General features: G+C 48.3%; 1 protein-coding gene across 9 annotated transcripts; it reads right to left on the reverse strand.

Moving 5' to 3' along the window:
• Positions 1–3,115: 3,115 nt before the first annotated feature.
• CARD19 (caspase recruitment domain family member 19) lies at positions 3,116–22,783 on the reverse strand. Of its 9 annotated transcripts, none has more exons than XM_040646584.2 (7): positions 22,708–22,783; positions 22,379–22,482; positions 14,737–14,879; positions 13,198–13,351; positions 10,363–10,422; positions 8,930–9,001; positions 3,116–7,548 (listed from the first exon to the last, which is right to left on the reverse strand). In XM_040646584.2, exons 3-7 carry the CDS (start codon positions 14,845–14,847, stop codon positions 7,436–7,438), a joined length of 510 nt encoding a protein of 169 aa, XP_040502518.1. In that variant the 5' UTR covers positions 14,848–14,879; positions 22,379–22,482; positions 22,708–22,783; the 3' UTR covers positions 3,116–7,435. The 9 variants fall into 9 exon arrangements, with proteins under 9 accessions (XP_040502518.1, XP_414329.1, XP_004944608.1 ...); XM_046900160.1 differs by lacking the exon at positions 22,379–22,482 and adding an exon at positions 22,190–22,339 and having other exon boundaries at positions 6,978–7,622; XM_414329.7 differs by lacking the exon at positions 22,379–22,482 and having other exon boundaries at positions 10,381–10,422.
• Positions 22,784–24,850: the final 2,067 nt, after the last annotated feature.

The raw sequence follows: 24,850 nt of genomic DNA on the forward strand, positions 1-24,850 counted from the left end.
TAAGAGGCATTGCAACATCAAGCATTCAAACATTTACAAAAATGTTTACAAAAATCAGCAAGGAGTGGCAGAACCCAAAAAGCTATGCACATCTTCCTTATTTGTTAGCTTACAAGAGTTGGCGGCACTGCAAACTGTATCTGGTTCAGTAAGCACTACATGTGGTACCCATTCATGCACTGTTTTACACATTTCCATAAAAAAAAAAAAACAACCAAAAAACAAAAAGACCCAGTGCACAAAGCTGGTCATCCTGCAGTGCAATCCGACAGACCACAGGAGAACAGGCTCACTGCAAACACACTTCCTTACTACAGTCCAGGGGGCAAAAAGAAGCTGGCGGTGGGTATTCATACGCATAACTCAGCTCTGATAACCTGCACACCTAATACCACTCCTTGAAAAGAAATCTGCAGACCTCCCTCAGGTTAGAGGCAGCGTATGGCACGTCAGCTGCACTGTGACTGACAGGAGCAGGGACTCTCTTGTTTAGGTTTCACGCAGGGAAAACCACAGTGCTGCTGTAGGACTCTGTTACGCTTTCAAATCAGTGCTTTTGAATTTAAATAGGTAAATTATAATACTAAAATATGACCCCATCTTTGCATAGCCAATACCACAAACCCTTCATTTCCATTAAGAAATGCAAAGCCAGTAGTAAATCAAGAGCCTCAAGACAGCCTCAGCAGCATTGCTGCACCACTCACAGAGCAGCAATCTAAAAGAGCTGAAGTAGGGCTGTGTAGTTCTTCAGACAACGGCTTTATTACTGTTATACTATCAACCAGAAAAGGATATTACAGAAGGATACCACAGACATTGCATTTCCCTTAGAATAACCTCAGGAAACAACCGGTACCCCAGAAACCAACAGATAGCAGTTACTTATGAATTGCCACTTGGCAGAAAGAGTCATGGCCCACACTACTTAAACACATGCAAATACGTTGACCTTCCTTCAACATGCCCTGCAACACTTGGCTCCAAAGCACCTGCTTGTGCCACATGTGAAGCTGCAGAGCCAGTGACCAAGCACAACCCACACCCCACCTGCCTGACACCTACAAGCCTTCATTCAGTACAACATACCTGGTAACAAGGCATCCTCCAATAGGTTTGTACTTGTTCATACAACCCTCCTGCCATCACGCAATCTTCTTGTCAGACCCTCTCAGCCTACACAAGGAACCAAACATCCTTCCTCGCTCCACTGTTGCCCATATATCACCTCCCCCACATTCAGTTACCCATCACATCCCCAGGTGAGAAGGGAGAGCCAATCTCCACAGCTGAGGTACATAATGAGTGGGGCAGGAGGGAGCCAACCGCAGTGCCCCAAGGGAAGCCCCACTCCTGGTCTCATTTCTCACAGCTCCTGATGATCATGTGTGTCAGAAGGGGAGCCACAAGTTACCCAGCATACATCATGGCTAACAGCGGAAGACATGGAACATGATCTGCTAGAGAATCCACAACCATCTATGGCCCAGCCTGCCATCTGGATGCTGTGTGGGAATGGCAAAAAGATGCCCTTCCTTGTGATTGGATGCAGGGAATAAGTCTGAACTCACTTTCTCCTCTCCTCACAGACTGTTGAAGCAGAGATCAGTTCTCGTAGCACTCCTATTCTTGCATTACTTCCTGGCACACACTGTTTGGTGCCTGGCTGCTGTCCTGGGGCAGTGCCACAGCCCCCCGGGAGAGGCAAACCTCTTCTTGGTCTCCCCTGCAGCTGCCCCAGCAGTGCTTCCCCTCTGTTCTCCAGTCCTTCAGCTCAGAGCCGGCCCCAGCCCTCTTTTTTGGCAGGATAGGACTGGATTATTTAGGAGAAGAGTTGTGAATCAGCAGCCACAGTACGTAGAGGCACGCCAGACTGCCAGCCATTTGCCCTGGCACCAAAAACACGTGAGAGGAAAACAGTTCCATCACCACCCAGTATTACCCCAACTGTTTGGCACTGTAGAAGAAAATTATTTAAGCCATTGGAAAGGACTTGATTTTCGCATCTGTGCTGCAATTGTGAAAACTATGTTGATAAAAATCACATGGGAAAGCCCAGCAGCAGTCTCACCTCTGAGAGCACCGCTGTGGCACAGGGCCACAGTCATCCAGCCTAGATGATGGCACTTTCTCACCTACTGTTGTTGCTGCCACACCATTCCTTTTCCACAGGCACAGCAGCTGTGTGCTTGTTCCTTTTGGGTCCCACCTCCGTCTTCAGGGGCAGAGGAGGGCTGGGGTGGGACTGGCTGCTGGCAGCATGGGCAGCAGCAGTGAAAGTGGGGCAGGAAGCCCCTGCATGCTGTGGGCTGCTGCAGGGCAGGAGGTGCACAGGGCTTGGGCACCCACTGCTGTAGCTCACAGCCACACCAGCTGCCTGCATGGAGCAGCCCAGCTCTGAGAGTTTTCTGCTTTGCTGGGCACGATGGTATTAAAGATTTAGCAGCACCAAAATGTGGGAAAGCTTTTTTCTTGCAGCAGCAGACTACCACGGCCTGTGCTCTGAAATAGAAAGGTCAGCTTGGGACTCACCTTAAATGGTCTTCTGTGCAGGCAGCAAGGCAGGGCCCCGCTCTGTTCTTCTGCTCCATAAAGTCCGGGGTGTAGAGCTGCTGAGGTTTGTGCAGACCTCAGGGCTGTAGCAGGCAGCCATGCCAGTTTCTCACACACATCCTGGCTGTGGTGATGTCCATCAGAAGAGCTCCTTGCCCTCCTGCCCTGAGGAACTTGATGTCGGCTGGCGGGGGAGGCCTCTGCCCAGCACCCAGCAAGCACACTCCAAAGGATCACAATGGCTCAGCCACAACCCTCTTGTTCATTGCCACTTGGCAAGACTCCCCTTGAAGCTCGCACACAAGAACAGGACTTTCCACCTGCAGTCCCCGTAGGGGTGGTTGAGGTAAACCCAGCTGAGCCACCTCCTGCAACGCAGCTGTAGGCCCCACACTGGCCTCAACAGGCAGTGATCCATAGGGCTGTCAAACCGACACCAAGCCAGGGCTTCCTATGTGCCCCACAGCAAATCAACCACTGCAGAGCAGCGGGAAGATGGCTGCCATGAGGATGAAGTGTTGGGGCCCTTCTGGGAGGGGCAAAGCACATGACACACAGCAGCTCTTTGCTCAGTACAGACTTTATTACAGTTTGCACGGCCAGCTTCACCACATACAAAGAAACAAATGCCATTAATTTCTACAGAATTAAAGAAGACATGTGAGGATAAGTGATTACAAAACACAGGCCCTGTGCAGTGCAGCAAACTGTTGCTGTTTCTTCGTGTAACAGCAACACTTGATCACACAGCTAAGGCACGACATGTTTCCGGAGTAACTTTTGTGTATGAAGAACAGCAGTACAAGGCATCTGCAACTGCAGCTTTTAACCAAATGCTTTAATGCTTTCCATTTATAACAGTATAAGAAAAAAAATACAAATGAAAGAACTTAAGGAAGGCAACTTTGCCTAGGCAGCTTGGAACACTGCAGCAGTGGCTATCGAGCAGCCCCACGTGCCCTGCAGTGAATCAGCACTTCATTAGAGCCCTCGCCGGCACCGAAGCACTTTAAATAGCAGGCTGTCTGCACGCGGAGCTGTGCACACTGATGGTGTGAGCTGTCACCTTGTCTCTGAGATCTGGGGATGCAGCCGGCCCAGCCTGCCTGAGCTGCTCGGTCTGCCTGCTCACTGCTTGGGGCTGCCCAGCAATCCTGCTGTGACCTCAGCAGCACGGACAGTATGGCTGAGACAACCGCGGGTAGTTCAGCTTTGCTTTAAATCAAAATGCCCATTCATGAGAAAAAGCAAGGAAGGAAGAGTTTGGGGTTGGTAGTGGGACAGCAGCGAGGGGTTGGTCCCCCCAGAGCTGCAGTGAGCCCTGCTGGCACAGCCCTGTGGGCACTGCTGAGAGCCCGCATGCTCCCACCCTTGGAAATGTCAGTCCTCCTGCCCACCTCCTTCCCCAGTGCTATGTTTGCAGATGTTCAAACTGCTGGGCTCCTCAGCCCATGCTGTTTCTAATGCTGCAGGAGAAAAGCAAATATTTTTCTTCTCCAACCAGAGCTGCACAACGTGAGAGGTTAAGCTGAAAACAGGACTGCTTTCTATTAGCTCCTCTATGTCTACCGTACGTTTACCACAGCGTTTGCAAGAACAGCCTCCATCCTCTGCGTACTCAGCCACCTACTGAATTTTGCACATTCAGGACAACTTCCCCACACACAGCTAGCACACTCCCAAATACCAGCACAGCTACAGCTGCAAACACAGCTTGACTTGACAGGGCACCTGGGAGACTGCAGCAATACAGGCTCATCCAGGCCCTACATATTTTATTTTGAAGACCCGTGCTTGCCCAGAAGGACCTGACTCCGAGGCAGGTATGTATGTACTTCCTCCAGGAACTAAGTACAGCATTAGCACTTCATCTGCCTGCACTTGCTGCACACTTGTGAAGGAGCATATTAAGCTGTGGCATTCATTCCTGAAAGGAAAAGCTTCAAAGAAAATGCATATCTCCCAACAGGCTCACCTGCAGCACTCTGTTCTACCCCAGAGAACTACAAAACAACTGCTGAAGCTCTGCCCGACTTCTCAAAACCTTTTGTAAGGATTATGGCAGTGCAGGGAAAAGGAGGGAAAGGAACCAAGTCTTTGCTTTCTCCAGAGACTACACATTACACAAACCTATGCACGTAACAGTTCTAAAGCTTGCCTCACTTGTTACACTACAAATAGCACTGACAGAGGAACGGATCATTTTCTGTTCTTTACTGTCAGGTCGTCACTAGTATTGGGATGAATCTGAGTTGTTCTTCCTCCCAGCCCTAGCCCTGGGGACAGCTTCTCCTGGCATTTTTCCTAAGAGACATCCTCATCTCAAACAACCTCAGAAGAGGAAGAAATACAGCCACAGCCTTCAACAAACTTTCCAGTTCTCCATGGTTTTCAAGGCTCAAGGAAGCCTCCTGGTGTAAGGAAGTGGGAGGGCCACATGCAGCCACACAGCCACTGCTCCTGCTGCAGATCAGACAAGGCACTGGCAGCTTCCGCAGGCTTCAGCAACAGTTCACAGCAATTTGCAACCTGTTATTTAAGGGCGAAGTGCTGGATAACCCCAGCAGAAGGAACCTGCCTAGCAGTATCATGACCTCTGGTTTTGCTTTGAAATGAAATGTGACTCTTGAGAATATTGTGAATAATGTTTTCATGTAAAATGGAATACTGTTCCTGTAATGATGTTTCAGAATTGGCTTCAAGGCAAAGATTTAAAACCCCTTTGGAATTCAGAGCTATTTTTTCCTAGCCCCTTTAAAAGGTGCTGCTTATAGGATTTAAGCAGCAGGGGGGAGAGTAACAGTTAATTCCAAGTGCTATAAATTGCAGATGGCTTGTTGGAGGAAAAAAACATTTTAAACATAAGGCAAGGCACAGCAAATACAACAGGACATAATTAAAGCCCATCCCAAGATGGAAGGCAGCACAGCAGCAGCTCATGGTGCAACTCAGGCAGCAAAGCCGTTTGGCAATGCAACAGGAAATACTCTCACCTCTGTTAGAGTTCTCTCCCTAATAAGATTCCCACGGAGATTAGATTAAGGAGACACGAGAGAAGGTAGTATGCAGACAGGGGAAAAGAAGTCTAAAAATGCCCTGCTGGGTATTACTTTGTTTACCTGGCATTTGTACGGTTTCATCAATCAAGCTGTCAAGTGCGTATCATACCCCGTGGCCCACTGCAAATCTTGGGGTATGTCCACCTACACAAAACACTGCCCTATGGGTTCTCAAGACTTACTTCTGACTCAAGAGGCAGAAACATTGTCAGAAGAGTAAAATCAGGAGTTGTTGAGCCCTTTCATCTCTCAGATGCTTCTTGAAAACATTCTTTAGGTCTTTTATCTGGAAACTTGGCCCTGTATACAATTCTTTTGGACTACAGCCTTGGTACTGTATATGGTGAGCTGTCCTGGAAAGAAATACAGGTACTGCAAGATGACTTGCTTGGGAGAAAATGATGACATTTTTATAGCACGAATGAAGCTTACAACTGGAAGGCAATCTTCAATCTGAATGTTTTGAGAAAACCACTTCAAATCACTTAGTCTTCCATGAGATGGTTGCCTGAATAAGTAGCAGCTACAGCACAAGGCAGCATGCACTGAAGGATTCTCCCGTGAGAAGTTTTAACAGCTTTCAATTTGATCTGGAATTCACATTCCAGTGAAAGAAGAGACACAAATCATCTTTTTCACCATGTACAGGGACACAGCCTCATCCCCTCCCCACATTCCTTACGCTTTTCAGCAATCAACTGAAGAACTACACTGCCACTTCCCACCAGCATTTGTACTGAGCTAGGCAGGACCACAGTTAGAGTCATAAACCCTGCACACTTAACTTGCAGCCCTGTCTCCCTGGACCTCCCTCGAGAACTTTGATCTTACTCTATATGTTGAAGATGGTATTTGCAAGGTTTTCAGGTTCCAACTTACAGATGAAAAACAGAAAACTAAAATGGCATTATGAGCAACCTCAAGCTTTCCAAATAGGTAGACATATTTTTGGCCATTAAAAAAAAAAAGTTACAATTTGATGCCCCTGCAAAATGCTGCAGATTACTTCAGTTGCTTGGATGTACAGTCCCCAGACCACCGCACTTGGAAAAGATAAAGCTAAATCTGAAAAGTCTCCTTGGTAATTTCAAGTGCTTCAGATCTGACGTTGCAGTCCCCCAGAACATTCACAGGCTGGGTGCTGGCCTGCACAAGCTCCAGCGCATTCAAACCACGATGAACAGTTAAACACAAGCTGAACAAGGCAGGTGGAAGGATGCACAAACAGGAGGACTACAACACATGGCAAGGACACGTGTACGACTAGGCATACAGAGGTAACTGGCACTGAAAAGCTTTGCAGGAGGCAGGGCCCACCTGAGCTCAGGTAGTAGACATAAAGGATCCAGACAAAACAGACAGTCCTGAGATAGAGATCAATTTCTTATTAAGGCTTTGAGTGCGTGTGGGTTTTTTTTTTTTTCTTTTTGGCTTTTTGGTTTTTTTAAGTGCTTTTCTTAAATTAATTACCATAAAAGACAGGCTATCATTCCTTAAACAGTTGTGTTCCTTCATTCCAGTATAAAATACACATATTCAAACCCATGATCAGATAGGATATCATTTCAGAGTTTGTATTAAAAATACTTTTATCCAAATGATAAATATTTTAAAATAAGCATTTACAAAAATAAATGGTCCATTCCCATAAGGAAGGACATATATAGCTGAAAATCTGAATACATCTTGAGGCAACACAATTATTGATGAAGCTAGTTAAGAAAATCTTTGGTATGAGAGTATAGTACATTAATATTCATGCACCGTTGTCTTCCCTTGGCAGATACACTGTACAGACGTCTAAGTGAAGAGGCAGCTTTTCCTTAATTTCTTGAGATGTCTTCCAAATACAACATACAAATATTTCTAACATGTCTTCCTATGATAATAGGAGAAAAACCCAAGATTCTCCTGGATCTTCCTATGACTTTTGCATCTAAAACAGAAATGAAGATGGGAGGAAAGAGAACACGAACACAGTTAAATTTTATCCTAGCTGGTGAGCAGCATCTACAAAAAATAAGAATCAATACAAAAATTACTCCAGAGGAAAGCCTGTTTCCTCCATGCATCGGCTGCCAAGGCTGGATAACAATGAATACCAGCACCGCCGCCATTTCAGACACACAAACAGGAAGCTACTGAGATAGGGATGGTGGAGGCTCTACACACAAGCATGGGCCTGGGCAGCGTGAGGACCTGGCTCTGGTGGCCGTTACAGTGGGGGAATAGAGACACTGCACAGGTACAGGAAAGAGAAACAAAAACTGAAAAAAAGGAGTCTTGGAACAAAAGACTTGGGGAGCTCTGGGGACTTGGGAGCTATGGATAATTAACTGGGATCAGGGGAAGTTATGGGAAGTTGTTTGGGGTTCTTTTTGAAAATGCTGGTACTAAACATTGGTGAAGGAAGGCAAAGGCAGCTAAGGAAGCACATGGGTTAGCCTCAATGGCCTAATGGTTCCCTTTTAGTCTTAAACCCCAACTCCAGGGAAAGTCCCGCTGAGGGACTCAGGATCTGGGAATGAAAGGGAACACAGCCCAGACATCCGTGAGCTGGGGCTACAGCTCTGGGTCAGCAGCCTACAGCTCCTGCAAAGATGTCAACGGCAACAGCCAACTGTGACTGCTGTGAGTAGGAAATGAGGAGCAGACATCACCAATCCAACATAACGTTTGAGTTCTGCTCTCCACCTACCACATGAAGACTGACACCTCCCACACTGCAGAGGCACAAAATGATCCCTCTGAACCAGCTGCCTGCTCCCACTGGTGCTGGCTCAGAGTCAATCCAGGAGCCCACACCAACACTTTTCTGCTAAGAGTCACTCTCAGGGAGAGCAGCAGGCAGGACTGGGAAACGGAGCAGGTACCGGCACCGTGAAGCAGAAGCTCCCAGTGGGCAGGGATGGCAAACACCCAGCGCAGCAGGGTGAACACTGCAGCTGCTCAGGCTCAGTGACCACACCAAGTCCCAGCTCTGCAAACAGTCGTGGCTCCCCAGAAGTGTGGGGCCAGCAGGTTTGGGTCTGCCTTCTGCCTCCGTTGGGAACTGTGACCCACTGCCATAGCAACAGGAGCTCACATGATGACTGCCTTTAAAAAGGGCCCCTATTTGTGGCATCCTCTGTCAACAAACGATCCATTATTTATACCTTGGCATGTCTGAAGTGCAGTTTGCATCCTAACCTCATTAATGAATGATGACACCTTGACCCGCTCTATTAAGTAAGCTGTGTTAGATTGAGAAGCGTGCTGCTCTCCCCGTCGCATGCTGAAGTAAGGCAATCAACAGGAAGAATACCAGGGTAGATTACCTGAGTTACAGCAATACCAAAATAAGGCAAATCCTGCTGCCGCACTGAAACAGGCGAGGAAAAACACCGGGCCTAGAGGAAATGGAAAGGGGAACCCGTTAAGACAGAGCAGAGCAGTGAAAGTTTATCTCAGTTCATGAATCATCAATTGCTGTTAATATGCATAACTAAGTGTATTCAAATGAGGTTAACACATTCCCAATTATGTATGTGCTGTAGCTAACGTACTATGAAGAACATTTACTGTACTGTAATTAGTTTATATTACAGTTACTTTGACACCATTCACTGTTCGTCTGTTCACCTGCGTTGTAGTCAATGAAACGAGAGCCTCCTGGGGCTTTTTCTTAGCCTAAAACTTAATGCAAAGAAACCCTTTAAATACTACAACAAAAGAATACTACAAAAAAAATATACTACAACCAGATCACTGGGACATAACCCACACATCTTACTCCACAACTTGCCTCTGTTGGGTCAGCATACTGCCCACAGGGAGGGAGTGTTGTGAAAATACACCACAAGATAACTACAGATCCCCCTACAACCAAGTTTTTAGGGTTTTGCTTTCTCCCTTCTTTTGCCTAGCGCTGAAATTGCTGCTCTTTCTGAATCCTCTTGCTCCGCTGGCTTCACTCGCATTGAGTTACCTTTCTGTACAAGACGTGCAGGATCAGGCTCCATAAAAACAGCAAATGCCAGAGAAGGAGAACAGAGCCGATGCCAGAAGCCCAGGCACTGCCAAGCATCAGCTCCATTGCCCTGTTTGCAATTAGCACACAGGATTCACTGTCTGAAATGCAGTGCCTCACACATACCTCAAACAAATCTCTCACTGGAAGCACTGCTTTAATGTGTCTGCCTGGAATTACACACAGCTTAATGCTGATGCTCAGTATTGATGTTCAATGGAACCTTTCTAATTCATACTTATCCATTAACAAAAACCTCAAAGATTTATATCTGCCTCTATCATCTAATATTCTATTTGTATTTATGACTTTGCTATGAATACACCTACATTTAAACTGCACCTGTCACGTACTCCACACTAACGAGTCGGTTAAATTGGAAGCTTAAAAAACATCAAAAAGTTGAGAGCTATACAAAAAAAAATGATGGCCTTGTGCAAAATCACAGCAGCAGGACAGCCTTTACTACTCAAGCATTGGAGAAATCATAGCAAATGAACAGCTTAGCTAGAGTAAAAATACCACTGTAAATATTGATTAAACTCGGCTCTTGAATTTCCTGGCACTGGCTGCCTCAGCAGCAGCTCGGTAAGCTTCCCTCCATTCATTCCACTTAGATGGTGACAGTAAAGACATCGTAAAACAAACTACGTTGCATGAAATGCAAATGACATAATAAAATAAACTGCATCATAATCTGAAAAGCCATTCCGTAAAGTGACACTGTATGCGTTTATTTACCCCTGTCATTTAGCATACATTTCTCCTTGTCAGTGTCTATCTCTGCGGAATCTGTGGTTTCTAGAAATAAAAGCAACACATGAGAAGTTAGTATTCAGCTCAAGCAAACACAAACATAATCAGTACATGCAAAACACCACATTGCCAAAAAATACCTCTTTTTGACATGAAATATTAGCCCCTCCAAAAGTAAACCAGTGCTACAGTTACACTTGGATATATATTGATCAGAAGACAGCCACAGGTCATTTGAATGCACCATGAACAGCTGTAAGTAGTTGCAGCCCCTCGGATCTGATTAAGCCCTGCCCACAGAAGGGACATCACATACAGCAGCACTTGGATTCACACACGAGGGACACCGACTGAAAATCCCTGGCACACCTGAATGCTTCAGAGCAGCCAAACTGCTTCTCAAGTGAGGAAAGCAGGACGTACTCCTCCCGTAACACCAGAAGCTTGTAGCATAACACATACACAACACTTGTGAGCCAAAGCATGCGCTAATCTGAGAACCTTCTGATTTAATGTGTCACCAACCTTTCTGTTCTTGAGTAAATCTCTAGGCATGGGTGTATCTGGCAGACGGAGCCCTTGCAACAAACTGCTTGGCACACATTACTTACCCAAATTCTGCTCTCGGCTAAATACACACACAGTCTCTTTTGAAATCTGGAGAGACTACATACTAACATTTGGCACAAGTAATTTTTGCCTCTAGATGACGTTTTTCTGCGAACTCAAGTAGAAAAGGAGGTCAACCTTAAGATTTCCGAGAGTTAGCAGCAATGAAGCCATGGAGTTGAAACACAAGCATTCAGAAGGCAGCACTATTGCTAGCTCCCTTCCTTTATTTAGAGACCTGCCATGAAGGTGTACTCCAAGCTAACTCTCCGCACTTGTAGGACAAAGGAATAACAAAACAGCCTTTGGAAGCGCTTGAGACAGGACAGGCATTTAGGCTCTCCCTCAGGCATGCCAGGATGGGTGAGAGGACACTAAGGAAGCTGCTGCGGAGTAAAGTATCCAAGTAGCATCTGGGCTTCACTGGAGCAGGCCCAGATTCTCCTCCCATTTCTGCATGTCTCCCATCTCCCAGTGGGTGACAGCACGGCCCTCCTGCACAGCAACAGCACTGCAACCACTTGGCTGCATGCTTGGGAGCCACTGAAGGAGCAAGAATTGCTGCAGAGCCCCCTCACGATGTACTCTGTCAATGGCAATCACACGCAGCCTGCGTGCCTTGAGGGCTGTCCTCTCCAGATAACGTAGCACACAGTTCCTCACACTTCCAGCTCTGCATTCCTGCCAAGCTACCATTGGGCAGAACTGAGCGGATCCTTTATGGGAAAACCCATTTAGCTTCAGTTGCTCCGACGGGGTCTGAGCGTGTGCCTTCCCCACCCCCTAGTGGGAACTCGGAGACATTGCTGAACGTCTCACTCCCAACATTGTGTTTGAGGCGAAGAAACTTCGTTCTTGCACGAATTTTGAAGGTTTTGTTTGCTTTTTTTAAATAAGAACAAAATCTTTGAAAGGTTCACCTGTGTGGAAAATACTTTTCACGTGCACAGCTGCCTGTAATCTATGGCAGAATTTTGTCCAGGCCACAGTTGTGTCCCCAGTGTCCCCAAAACATTTCTTCCAGGTGCTTACAAGCCTGCTTGCCTCAGTTGGACCTCTGTCCTTAGAACAAATCCCCCAGGTTAGCAACGACTGTTCCCTGGAGTCCCTTTGCATAATGCAATAGCAGCCAATGGTTTGGGGGGACCACAGTCAGCCTATTTTTTAAACTAATATACAGATTCCTGTTGCTAAATCAGCCCACATCAGTCACCAAGGTGCGAGGTAGAGCATGCTTCTGCTCTAGCTAACAGCACTGTGCAAGTTTCCTTTCTACTGCCTGTCCACGTGTGACAAGAGCACAATGCAGTGGGAAGGGTCATTGTCTCAACTCCAACAAGGGTTTTATGGGTACAGATGGCCTTCAGCACAGCTGTGCTATTACTAGCAACCAGCCAACATCTCTATGGGGTGTAGGAATGACTTAGCTAACATCTACAGATAACTCTCATCTTCAGAAATTGCTTATTGGACTTAAGAAGTATTGAATATTAACAGAACTTAAACCATCAAAATACCCTTATAATTACATTCTTAGTTGCTGTTAATTACTAAGGACTGCCACTCAGTCAGTTTGGCAGAAAAAGCTGTGGCTCTACACCTCTCCCTCAGGTGCAAGATTCACAGCTATTTGATTCAGGAGCCTGTTCCCCCTATGGGCATGAATTCTGCAAGGTGAACAGCAAATTACAAGCATGCTTTAAGCTGCCATGAGGCTGAATCCATACAGGTCTCCCTGTTCAAAATGGTTTGGGTATGGAATTTGGAAAGCTAGGGCAACTTGACGATCAACTGGACGATCTATCTATGGAGAAAAAGGCAAGATTCCCAGCCATGGGGTTTTTGTGATTAACAAATCTGAGGTTACTTTAATGTAATATTCTGATTTGCTACCAATTAGAATAAGCACAGTGAAAATCAAGCCAGGAGGGGTCAACCATTAAAAAAATGAACCGTCCTTCACATGGGTTATATTGCTATCTTACACGGAGAACTTGAGCCGTTTCAAAGGCACAGACTCGTATTTCAAGGCTATCAAAGAATTTTGGACAGCCTACAACAGCCAACAAATAACAAGAGCTATGCAGTCAAATCCACATATGGGGATAAATAAATAATCATCTAAATAATCTGAACAGAACAAGTGAAATGAGGTTTCATAATTCACTGGTGAGCAAATAGACAACTCAGTCAACTTACAAATCAACTTACTCAAGATTTTCCTGCTTGGCAGGTCATCATACAGCTGTTCAGCATTGATCTGTAGGGCCCTGTAAAATTCCTGACAGTGTCTCTCTCCTTTCTTTTGAAGGTGCTTTATCAGATCTGAGAGCCTGGTATGGAGTGATGCCTTTGGATTCCTGAACTGTAAGAGAAAAGCACTCATCAGAAAAGAGATTACAACAGCTAGAGAACAATTTTACATTATTTTATAGTACGACAGAGAATTGAGGCCATTTTATATTTCCAAAAACAATGGGCCAGAAAATTAAGGAATCCTATGTATACATTGCATGGGACACTTCAATACACTGAGCTCCATCTGGACAGCACTTCTTGATGGTGAGCATATTTTCTCTGCCTTTCCTCTTTCTTTTTCCCCCCAGTAAAGTGACAGCTACTCCACATTTGCTGTTCCTCCCCATTCAATTCAACGCTTGCCACTCTACAATTTGATTCTGACAGCAAACAGAAAATATGAACAAATATCATATGAAATTTTAATGTTTTCAGGTTTTCCCTTAGTTGCCTAGTAGCAATCGCCCAAAAAGGTATTTTATACTGATGATAATTGTCACAATATTGGAGTGTTCATCATCCCAAGGCTACACATTTGATTGCTTCCAGCACTGCTGCATACCCAGTGCAGCATTTATGAATTCTCATTACTCAGGCACCACGGCAAGCAGCTGCAGAAGAAAGTTCTTTTTCTATGGTCTAAAATATGATGAATTCTAGAAGACCTTACAAAGATAGTGAAAATGTGCACCCTACCCACATCAAACTGATCCCAGAGTATTTGGGAAGTGACCAAAACCATTCTCAGCAAAGCATTAGATTTCATACCAGTGCAGCAGATAACATTTGCAGTACGTTTAGTTAGGATCAATTCATTCTCTGGGGGAACAGGAATACAGTGTACCTGATACAACACGCCTTATTCTGACCAAATTCTCACAAGGTCAGATGGATACAGGGGGATGGCAAGCTTCCAAACTTTCAATAGAGTTGACAGAAATTTCCCTGGACCTATAGGAAAGCAGTTCATTTATGCCTGCTAAGTGTAGAAATAGAATAAAGATATGTTTTTTTCATATTTATTTCAAAGCTCTTGAGCAAAAGACACCTTCCTCCATATATAGGTGTGTTATTAACTCCATCCATTTCTCAGCTCCCACACTTACAGCAGGGAGAAGGGATCAGTGGGGTGAAGCAGGAGGTCAGCACACGCACGCCAGATCCAGCTTTTGAGCTGCGACCTACAGAAAAGAGGTGGTCTTACCTGAAAAGTTAGGGATACAATTTTCCTAACACAGAGGCACACTGTGTGAGGACACAACTACCAATCCCAGAAGTGCTGAAGTACCTCCTTAAGGTCTGCTCATATCAGCTCAGACAAAGATGAGAAAGAACACCCGAGGAGATGTGGCAGACTGGGAGCTTCTTTAACGATGTGGGCCAAAGGGTCATTAGGCAGCTCGCAGAAAAACAACAGAACATTCAGAGATGGAGTAAAACGAATTAAGTTACCTTTTCCGCTTCTGTATTGGTAAGAATTTGGGGGTAGACTCTATTAAGCTGAAGGATAATTTTATCAACCACTTGTTCATTCAGTCGGCTATTGCTTGTAAGAAAATACATGTCGTGTTGCAGCCGGTGACAGTACGACTGATCTGGAGACAGAAGAACACAAAGAACGAGCCACAGTAAGTACTGAGCAAACCATTTTTAAACCGTGTACATTTCATTTTCCTAAGAGTGGTTAAATACCTAAAATACAGTGATTACCAGCACCTAATTTTGGAAAGCTGAACTGCAGCACGGCCGTGTGCTTCAGACATCCATGCACTCAAAACTACAGGTACCCAAATCCCTGGCAGTCACCTGAGCTGCTCTCTCTTTCCGAAGGAAGAAGCTTCCAAACTACTTGGATGCCAAGCACTGATGGACACCTCAAACACACTGACAGTAACCACCCCGTCCTAAAGTTAAGTCACTGCAGGTTTTCTACCATTTATAAATACAGAGTCCGATTGCAGAGATTAAAAACAAGATTTTATTTTAAAGAAATGGATGGAAATGTGTTTCTTATAGTAACATTCTTTCTTTAATAGAATGGTGAAAGGACATAGATTTGGCTTCAAGTCCATACGTGTCTGGTAACTGTGCTTAGCACAGGGCTGGTCTTTGCCTGCTGCTGAGGACATGATGACAGAAGGGCTGGTGGTACAGGATGGGAGGCAGGGAAGCTGAACACAACAAGGCGAAAGAGGCACCAATATCACCCAACCACCAAGAGTTGGTGTTGCCTTTTGTCTAACAGGAGAAATCAGCAATTTGCCCTTTGTAGACAGCCCAGACTGAAACAAACCAGAACACCAGGAACAAATCTCTGTTAAAGTGCCATGAAACTGTCCAAAGAAGGCAACCTTCCCTTCCACATCACCTGGGAGAGAGAACAGCATTCAAAAAGCAGTAAATTTTTTACCGTGACAATACACTCAAATACACATCTCACTAAAACACCTCTTTTTTATTAACCCGAACATCTGCAAATGCATGAATCAAGACTTGCTGTCATTTTGGACACGGTTTCCAATTTGATAGCAATGGCTTTTGTAGGAGTTCACGTCTTAGATGACAGCTTTCCCTACAGCTATCAGCGCGGTGCTGCTATGAAATTAAAGGTGCAGCCAAGTTTAGGTAGGCTCCGTGGGTTACTGTGCTCTCATCAGATTTAGAAACAGAACCATCTGTTACAGTGCCTGAAATAAGCATTAAAACATCCAACCTGCACGAGTGTGCTCCACCAGCTCCACTGGTCACCAGCCCTGGAAGTGCACACATCACACCTGATCTGCACAAACCCCTCCATCCGAACTGAACGGAATAACACAGTGCCTTCCCCATACCTGGAGCACAGGCACGGGTTTATGGCATTTTATGGTATTTTGGCTACCAGAATAGATCATCATCAGCTCTCTGTGCCCTGTGATTTAGAGATAATGCACAAAAGAATGAAGGAAAAAAAGCCAGAAAACAAACATGTGATGCACTGCACTTGTGCTAAGCCCTTGTCCTTTCTATGTCATGTTTGTCAATTTTGTTACATCCCCCCTTTTTTTCCTGCATGTTTGTAACCCTAACTGCACTTACAGGGAAGGGTTCACAAAAATCTCCCATTGTGATCACTGGGAAGTCACAACTTCTCTAGAGTCAAAGTTGCTCCCACTCAAATAAAGGCACGTGGCTATTGATACTGCACAGAGCTGCAATTCCACAAGCACAAAAGTACTTCAGTTCCATTCTCTCTTTGCATACAGGCACGTATTATTTCCATGTGTTTCTAATTCCTCGCCTTCCTGCTGCTGGCTCTCAAGGCAGCCTCACAGCATGCTGTTAGAAACACACCGCACCATTTGCTCTGCGGCTCCCTTTTGCTGCAACAAGTTCAACGTTATCTGACTCAGGGCTGAGATCAAACACCTCTTCAAACCCTCTCATCTGGATGCACTACAGGCTGAGGTGGGGACCAGGAGACACTGATAAGACATCAGGCTCTGTTAAGTTGTCTACCCATGCCAATACATTCTGGGGAGTGAGGTGCACCTCCCTCACTACCTCCTCCCTCCTCTACATCACTTGCACGATCCACAGCAACTCTGGATGTCACAAACAACTCTGTTCCTTCTGCAGCCTTACAAAAAGCATGTGTTAAATCGAGGTCTAACAAGCTAGCGAAGCAATTTAACTTCAAATATCACCTTGACATTCAAACAACAAACCCCAGCAAGTACCAAAAGAACAACAAGGTTCCGACAGACTGAACGTATCTTAGTTTGTAAAATAACAGCAGCCCTGATGTGTCATCTCTGCTTCCCACACACTCCACTACTGCCTCATCATCGCCGATTCCATGCAGGCAGCACGTGGAAGTCTATCAGCAGCAGTTACAGCAGTGAAGCTAATTGTGACCAGCTGGAGATCACATTTAAGCTGACATTCTTTTCTGAGCAGTCGGGAACACGGCGTGTCCTCACAGCACATCTGTACACATCTGAATCATCAGCAGTCTTATCAAGGGCTTTTTGCTGCCATCTGAAACCCCCACACACACTGCAGATTGCATTGCACTGCATAATCCTCACTGAGATTTTTTGATGGCTCCATGTTCCTCTGATCTAAGCTGGAACACACAAGGAGAGAGTGAGTCAATGTCCCCTGAAGACAGTGCTACCTGTGCCATCCAAGCACACACCTCAGGCCTGGCTCTGGCATCTGTGTGACGCTCCCCAGCCCCATGGGATGCTCCATTCTCTGTGTCCCGCAAAGACACTTCACACACCTGTACCACTGCCTCCCCAGCTTACTTCACTCTGGGAGGAGGGACAGGGCACAAGGTTTAAAACATGCTGGTGAGACGTCAACAAGCTCAGCACCAACAGGGCAAAAACAACCCCCAGCTCCTCCCCTGTCCCTTCTGAAGCCTGCCAGCTCTCCTCTAACTGGAGAAGTCTTTGCTCAAACCACAGCAGCAATGGCTGTGTTCAAGCTTTTGGTACACCAGGGAAGAGAGAACGCACCACAGAACCACCAAGCAGTGCACCAGCTGCTAAATTACAAAATAATAATAATTAAATTAAAAACAAAAACAAAAACCACACAACCAAATCATTGCTGATGCTATTGGCTGGGATGCAGCACCCTGCCCAGGGGCGATAAGGATATCTGGAAAGCACACACGTGCATTTCAGACTCCCACATACTGCTCCACAGCCCTGCTTGCTCCAGCCACCTCCTGCCCCCCCCAGTGCCACCAGCAGCGGGGTGTCCCCAGGACACTGGGCCCTGGTCGGGGCGGCTGCCTCAAAGAGATGACAGCTACTGAGAGGGAATTTCAGAACCTCCATGCTATGACAACATTGTTTCTAAGCAGGAGCCATACCAGCATTGCAAGGACCATCTCTCTTTGGGCTAGCGCTTGCCTGAGCAGCAGAACTGTGAGACTGGGGCCTCGGACACAGTGTACAGCACTGTCAGCTGCCCGAGGCCACAGCCTGCAGCTCCACAGCCAGCTGCACAGCCCACAGGTGGGAGCAGGCACCAGTTTGGGCAGCCAGCCCACAGCAGGGGTTGGAACTGGATGGGCTTTAAGGTCCCTGCCAAGCCAAGGCATTCTATGACACGCCTCTGCTCCTCCTTCCAAAGGAGGCTTTCTGGCTTACTGGCAAGAGGCATCAGATAAATGCTGGGGACACCACTATTGTAACTATCAGGTTACAGTGGCTGTCAAGAACTGCTTTGAAGCTTTACTTTTGCTGATTCTTTCCTTAGATGACTCCAAATCGCTTTCTGTATAAGGAACAACAAACAGGACAGAGCACACTGGATTTTTGTCTGTGCACACTCTTCCATGTCCTACTTCTGCTGCCCTTTCAGATAGAAAAAAATGCACATCCCTATGGCCATGTCACCCTTAAATTGCACCCTTAAACCTACACCGAGCATGGTTTAAAAAACAAAGAAGTTGCATTTCAAACTATGACTGCACTCAGCCCCTCCATGCTCCATGGCGGCACTGAACTGCGCTCTCTGCTCCAACTGCAGCCTGGGCACAGGGGCCTGAAGGAAGCCAGAAGGTGGGCAGGTGGGCACCCCCAGTGAAGCACCATACTGATATTTGCATAAGGATTCATGACGCTGTCTCTTAAACTGTTGTATCTTTATTATGGTGTTGATCTCTGGTTGTTTCCCCTTAAAAGCTTGCCTCCTTCAATCTACCAAGCAGACAGATGAGATAAAGCAGATGAAGTTTTACCACAACAAACAAAACCCCAATACGTCTCTTTGTTCATCATGCACACCATTCATAAACATCAGTTCTAGAAACTGCAGTGGCATCTGCTGGGCAATGCAAGCACAGGTTGCAACTTCCTGCACAAATACCCAATGATTTTCATAACCATCACAAAGGTGAGCTGATAATTAAAACCTTAAGGCGTGTGACCGACAACGTGCGTACATCTCTGCAGACTCCCTGCGAAAGCACCTCAGCAAAATGTTAGCTTTTACACTCATCTAGTTGTTGGCTTTCCCCCTTCAACAGCCCAAGAAAGGGGTGTGGAGGACTTAAGAGGAAATCTGGCTGCACAGAAGTTGCCCGAGGTGATCAAACTGCACTATTTATCAACCTCCCCCTCCCCCCATGAGCAGCGATGGGTCTGCTCCCCATGGCTGGAAGTGCTGAGGGCTGGGAGGCACAACGCTCCCTCCAGGTCAACTGCTGCTAACTGGGAGTTTGTCAGCAGACAGTGAGAGTCCTTGATAGCAACCTTAGTAACTCCTCATTATCTGAGTGTCTTCTAAAAATAGACAAAAGCAAAGCATTAAACAGCTCTTGAAAGTTGAACGTGGTGCTGTTTTATACGCTTTCCTCCAAGCTCCATATGAGAGGTAACCGGTGGGCCCTTTGGCAACCAGGAGCACGGTGCCCTGCAGCTGCTCGATCCTAACGAGCAGAAGACTGCTCAATCACCTGAGCTGAGGTGTGGCACCTGGCACACAGCTGCTGCCTCGAGGCGGGTTCTTCTGCCCACATCCATCACAAATTCCCCACTTGCAGCAGAAAAAATGCATACGCTTAAGTTCAAACCCACGCCTATTTCCATTCAGTGACCTCGAGCCTCAGCACAGGCTCACGCGTCCCGTTGGGATGGAGCCCTCGTGTCCCGGCGCCACGCTCAGACACTGCCCGGCATCGCCGCGCACGTGCCAAGGAGCTGAGGTTACGCAGCACCGCCGCTTCCCGAATGCCACCCGCAGCCCGGTGACTCACGGGCTATGACTCACGGATGAAAGCCAGCTCTGAAGTTGCAGCAGCTGCAGGGGTGGCCCCAGGACGGGGATCCCGAGTTTACAAAAGACGGCGTTGAGAAACGCGCGACGGCACAGGTGAGCGGCTGCACGCCAACGGAGCGCCCCGTGCGCTGAGCCCGGACGCGCAGCGACGCGGCTTCCAAGGAAAAACATGCAAATAAACTTCCGAAAAACACCCGAGACGCGCAGGCACCGCCAGCAGCCCGCCCGGCACCGCCGCGCCGGGAGGCGACTATCGGGACGCGAGCGGCCGTCGCGAAGCGATGCTCCCGCAGCACCCCCCGGCCCCGCACTCACCGAGCATAGCGGCCCGGCCCGGGGCTGCGGCCCTTCCTGCTGCCGAGCGCTCCGGGGCCGCCCCGGGGCCGGGCAGCACCGCCCCGTCCCGCTCCGCCCCGCGCCACCGCCCCCGTGCGGCCACCGCTGCGCTGGGGCTGTGCTGGGGTTGGGGGCTCAGTGCTGCTAAAAACCCCTTTAGCCGGCGTTAAGCGCCGCGTGAGGGCCGAGAGCAGGGATTCGCACTTCCCAGCTGTGAGGTTCGTAACGATTAACTGCAGAATTAGCACGGCCACGATTGGCTTTTTCCACAAGCTGTTCAAATCCCGGATATAACTTCTTCACGAGGAAGCACAGGAACTCTGTGTTTTAAAGCTCTCATTAGCACAACATTCCATAAACCTTTAATTACCCATTGAGGCATGGAGGCAGTGTGCCATTCCTGGCTACAAACCCTGAAGAGAAGTAAGGCTGAGCCTTGGCGTTGCAAGTTAGGATAAGGAGATACATTATTTATTCCTTCAGGTTTACTTTCTTTTACTGAAAAATCGGATACTTTTGTAACGTATGGGGAAAGCCCGCATCCTTGTATGGCAAAGGTACAGAATGAGCTGTGATAGTGACTTGCACCGAAGCACAGCACTCAGCTCCCAGCACCCCAGCAGAGCCCTGAGGAAGGCAGCGCATCCCAAGTCCCTGTGGTACCCCCAGGCATCACCCATCACTGCTGTGTCCTTGCCCTCCAGCCTGAGGCATCCCATCCGTGTCACCTCCCTCTGCTATATGGGAGCTGCATGCGGCACAGGGCTCCTGCAGCCCACCTTGCCATGAGTACCTCCACTAACACACAAGCCCCATTACATACATCCTACACCCCCTTCCTACAAAGGGAAGCAGCCTCCTTACCTTTAGAAAGTGTGAGAACGTAGAATAAAAAACTCACTGACGTATTTTCACTATTACAAAATACGGTGACATTTATCGTGCCTGTCCTTGAGAAACTGGGTAGGGTACAAGCATCCAGAGTTTGTGCCATTTACCTCCAGGAAGTCAGATTCTCTGAGCAGCACGAAAGCAGATTTTTTGACTTACCACTATAATTACAGCACATAGGAACCTTGACCTTGTTGTGGCAACAGAAACAGGCACTGTCACTTCATAGCTCCTTTCACCACACTCCTAAGGCTATTTCACCCCTCTATTGATATGCTGCAGCAGTGGGATGGCACTCATGGTGACACACGGCCGTGTCGCATAGCTGTGAACCTCTGCTCTTTGTGCTCTGCTCCAGCACTCCCCTGACACCTCCACCAGCACCTCAAGGGCAGAACTGGAAACACCCAGCGTGGCACAGAGCAAAGCCTCCCCATGAATACTGAGCACGGGGTGAAGCAGAGCTGCCAGGAGAGCTGCAGCATGCTCTGACTGGGGGTATTTTTGTCCCATCAGCCCTGATGGTGATACGAGAACCGGTGGTTAAATATAGCTCCTGCTCACACCCGTGGCACGTATGCCACTGAGCCTCCCCTGCACAGTGTGGCTTGGGCTCAGGGTGCCGGGGGAAATGTGGCCATAGCCCACTCAGAGCACTGTGCTGTGGCCTTGGCAGCGCTGCCCACTGCATCCCCTCCTGAGGTCATCGCACCGCGGGATGGTGTTGGTCAGAGCGGACCTTAAAGGCCACCATCCAGCTCCAAGCCAAGGATGGGCCCGTGGCACTCAGCGCAGGGCTGCGCCCCGTCCTCAGGACCAGCAGCAGCGATGGGCCGCTACGGTCAGCTCCACAAACCCCGGGTGCTCTGGAGACAGACCCCGCGTGTTCCCAGAGCACCTGAAGGCAGCAGCTGCTTCCAAAGCACAGGGACTGCTGGGCTCAGCTCCTGAGCGGTCCATCCCGAGCTGTTCCCGCACGGAGGGCAGCCGTGCGTTTCCCGTCGGCCGATCCCAAAGCCGTGGCTGTTTCCTCCTGCTTCTTCCCAATCTGTTTATTTATGGAGTTACCGTATTTGCTAAATGTTACCCTTGCTACGGCAGCCCCGGCACGCAGTGTTTTCTTATGTATCCGTGGATTGTTACATCGCAATCCGACTCCTTATTTTCCCACGGCCGGACGGGAGAGGGTCTCTGGCGGAACAAACCGAAGCCCGACTTTAACAGAGTCCCGTGCTTAAGGAAACGCCGAGAGCTTTACAAGCTTCAGCTGCACTCTGTGCTCCCTCCTCCAAGCCTGAGCGCCCGGCACGCAGGCAGCCCCGAGCAGAAGCCCCAAAACCCCCGGCTTCACCCCGCAGCCCCCGAGCAGCAGCCCCGCAGCCCCGGGTCGGGCCGGCACGCCGGTCCCGCACTCACGGCTCCGGTAGAGCATGGCCCGTGGGCGGCGCGGCGCCGCTCTCTCCTTGCGCCGAGGTCAAGGCGGCCCCGAAGCGAAAGGAAAAGCCGGGGGGGGGAGCTGCCGAGCCGAGCCGAGCCGAGCCGAGCAGAGCCGCCCCCCCGCCGCCTGCGGGCTGGTTGGGTTGGGCTTTTTTTTTCTCTCTCTTCCTTTTTGGCTCTGCCGCGAGTCTCAGCTCCTCGCTCCCTGCCCAGCCCGGCCACTGGCTGCAGGAGGCTTGTTACACAGCCTACAGAGATGCCCCATTGCTTGTACAGAGGATAACGGCTGGCCTCACAGAGGTCTTCAAAACCACACAGCTCAATATGTGATCCCTTTTAAAATAGAAATCAAATTATATATGAGAATAATGCCCAGCCCATTATATTCTCTCTCTCTCTCTCTCTCTTTTTTTTCCTAAGAACCTCAAAGCACTGAATTGAACAGGTTGCCTGGAGAGGTGAAGGTGCCCCGTCCCTGCAGACACCCAACGTCGGGCTGCATGTGCTCTGAGCACCTGATGGAACTGTAGGTGTTCCTATTCAGTGCAGGAGAGTGGGACCAGATGGCCTTTAAGGGTGCCTTCCAACTCGAACGATTCTGTGATGACTCTATGAATCGAAGGCAGGAAGCAAATAAGGCCATTTGGGTATCCCACCCTTAAAACAGATGTATAAATTCCCAGCTGAGAGAGCTGCTAAACTGAGATGGAGCAGAGTGCTGAGCACAGAGCACAGCCCCTGCCCGCACTGTGCTCACAAGGCAGTCACCATCCTGCTGAGCTCCACCTGACCCTGGGCCAGGGAGAACAGAAGGGTGCTGTGCAGTGATGGGTTTGTGAGCGATGGGTGCAGCCTCCAGCTGCAGGGCGCCTCCTGTGAGGACACCGCCATGAGCACAGCCGTGGGGCTGTGACCTTGAGCACACAGACAGCCCAAACACAGACGTGCTGAAGTGCCAGGGACCCAGGAACAAGCTGCTCAGCTCTGCCTTATGTCACATGAACTTTCATTCCCTGCTTGCTGCTCTGCCAGAAGAGTTTCATGTTTCCCCCTCTGCAGTGCATTAGCGCTGGCTAGCATGAGAGGAGACTGCTTCTGAAACGTCCTGCCTTGCAGAGGGCTGGGAACTGCAGCGTTCCCATCAGCTGATGCATTCTGGTTGCAGCAACCATAGCCATGGATAGTGGTGGAGTGACTGCATGAGAGCCTTTCAACACTGCCTCTGTAAAGCAGCCTTCCTTGTAACAGTCCTTAAAATATAAGTAAGAAAGGTCACCTCTCCCTGTTAGTGAAGGAAGGAGTGGCCCAGGCTCCTTGTATCACACAGAGATGCACAGAGGAATCTCAGAAGCGACTGGCTGGCATGCTGCTGAGCTTTAGCTTGGTCCTTTTAAGCAGAGTATTCGATGACATCTACCATACAATTAAAAAGTTGTGCTGCGTGACATTGTAGATATAAAAAATAAAAAGCTGAGCAAGCAAGTTCCATCTGACATTAAGTTTCAGCAGGTTCAGTAGTTCCTGTGCTTCCAATGCCTCACTGATGACCAGGATGTCTGTGCCTCCTGCATGCCCCAACCAACCCCAGGCTGATCGCAAACAGCGGGCACCCAACTGAATGCTGGCATTTCCAGTACCCATGTGGAAAGCCCAACAAAAGCAACATTCACTCTGGGGCAGCACTCCGGTGTCCATCCATGCTTCCTTGTTTCACAGCTCCAAACGTATCCTTCCCCTTTTCCCAGCCATAGCAGATACCTCAGAGCCATAAGGACACTGACAGGTAGTCTGACATTGGGAGCCAGACTTCCTCCCAGCCACATCGGCATCATCAAAGAAACCAAAGGGATTTGTGATTTGACACTTCCAGTCTGAAACTCCTCCCCTCAAACACAAGAGTGGGACGCCTACATATTTTTATATGGAGGCTCCGATTTCCACATCCAGCTTACATCTGCACCGTAAGAAAACGAGCACTGACACCTGTGCCTGGGCTCACAGGACCCAGCAGAGCTGTGCTGTGACCCCCGGATGAGGGCTCCCCCCAGGAGGGGCTCTGCCAGGGCTGGGCTGCAGGGCTCCATCCTGCACCGATAGACACTGTGTGTTCCCAGCATGGCAA

Source organism: Gallus gallus, chromosome 12, assembly GCF_016699485.2.
Source record: "Gallus gallus isolate bGalGal1 chromosome 12, bGalGal1.mat.broiler.GRCg7b, whole genome shotgun sequence".
NCBI classification, from domain to species: Eukaryota; Metazoa; Chordata; class Aves; order Galliformes; family Phasianidae; genus Gallus; species Gallus gallus.

What these genes read in the sequence shown, in the direction of transcription:
- CARD19 (XM_046900160.1), bottom strand. An exon ending in CCAATACAGAAGCGGAAAAG is followed by an intron (nt 13,352 to 14,736) that starts GTAACTTAATTC and finishes TTTCTCTTACAG; the next exon opens with TTCAGGAATCCAAAGGCATC. An exon ending in GCCAAGCAGGAAAATCTTGA is followed by an intron (nt 10,423 to 13,197) that starts GTAAGTTGATTT and finishes TTTTATTTCTAG; the next exon opens with AAACCACAGATTCCGCAGAG.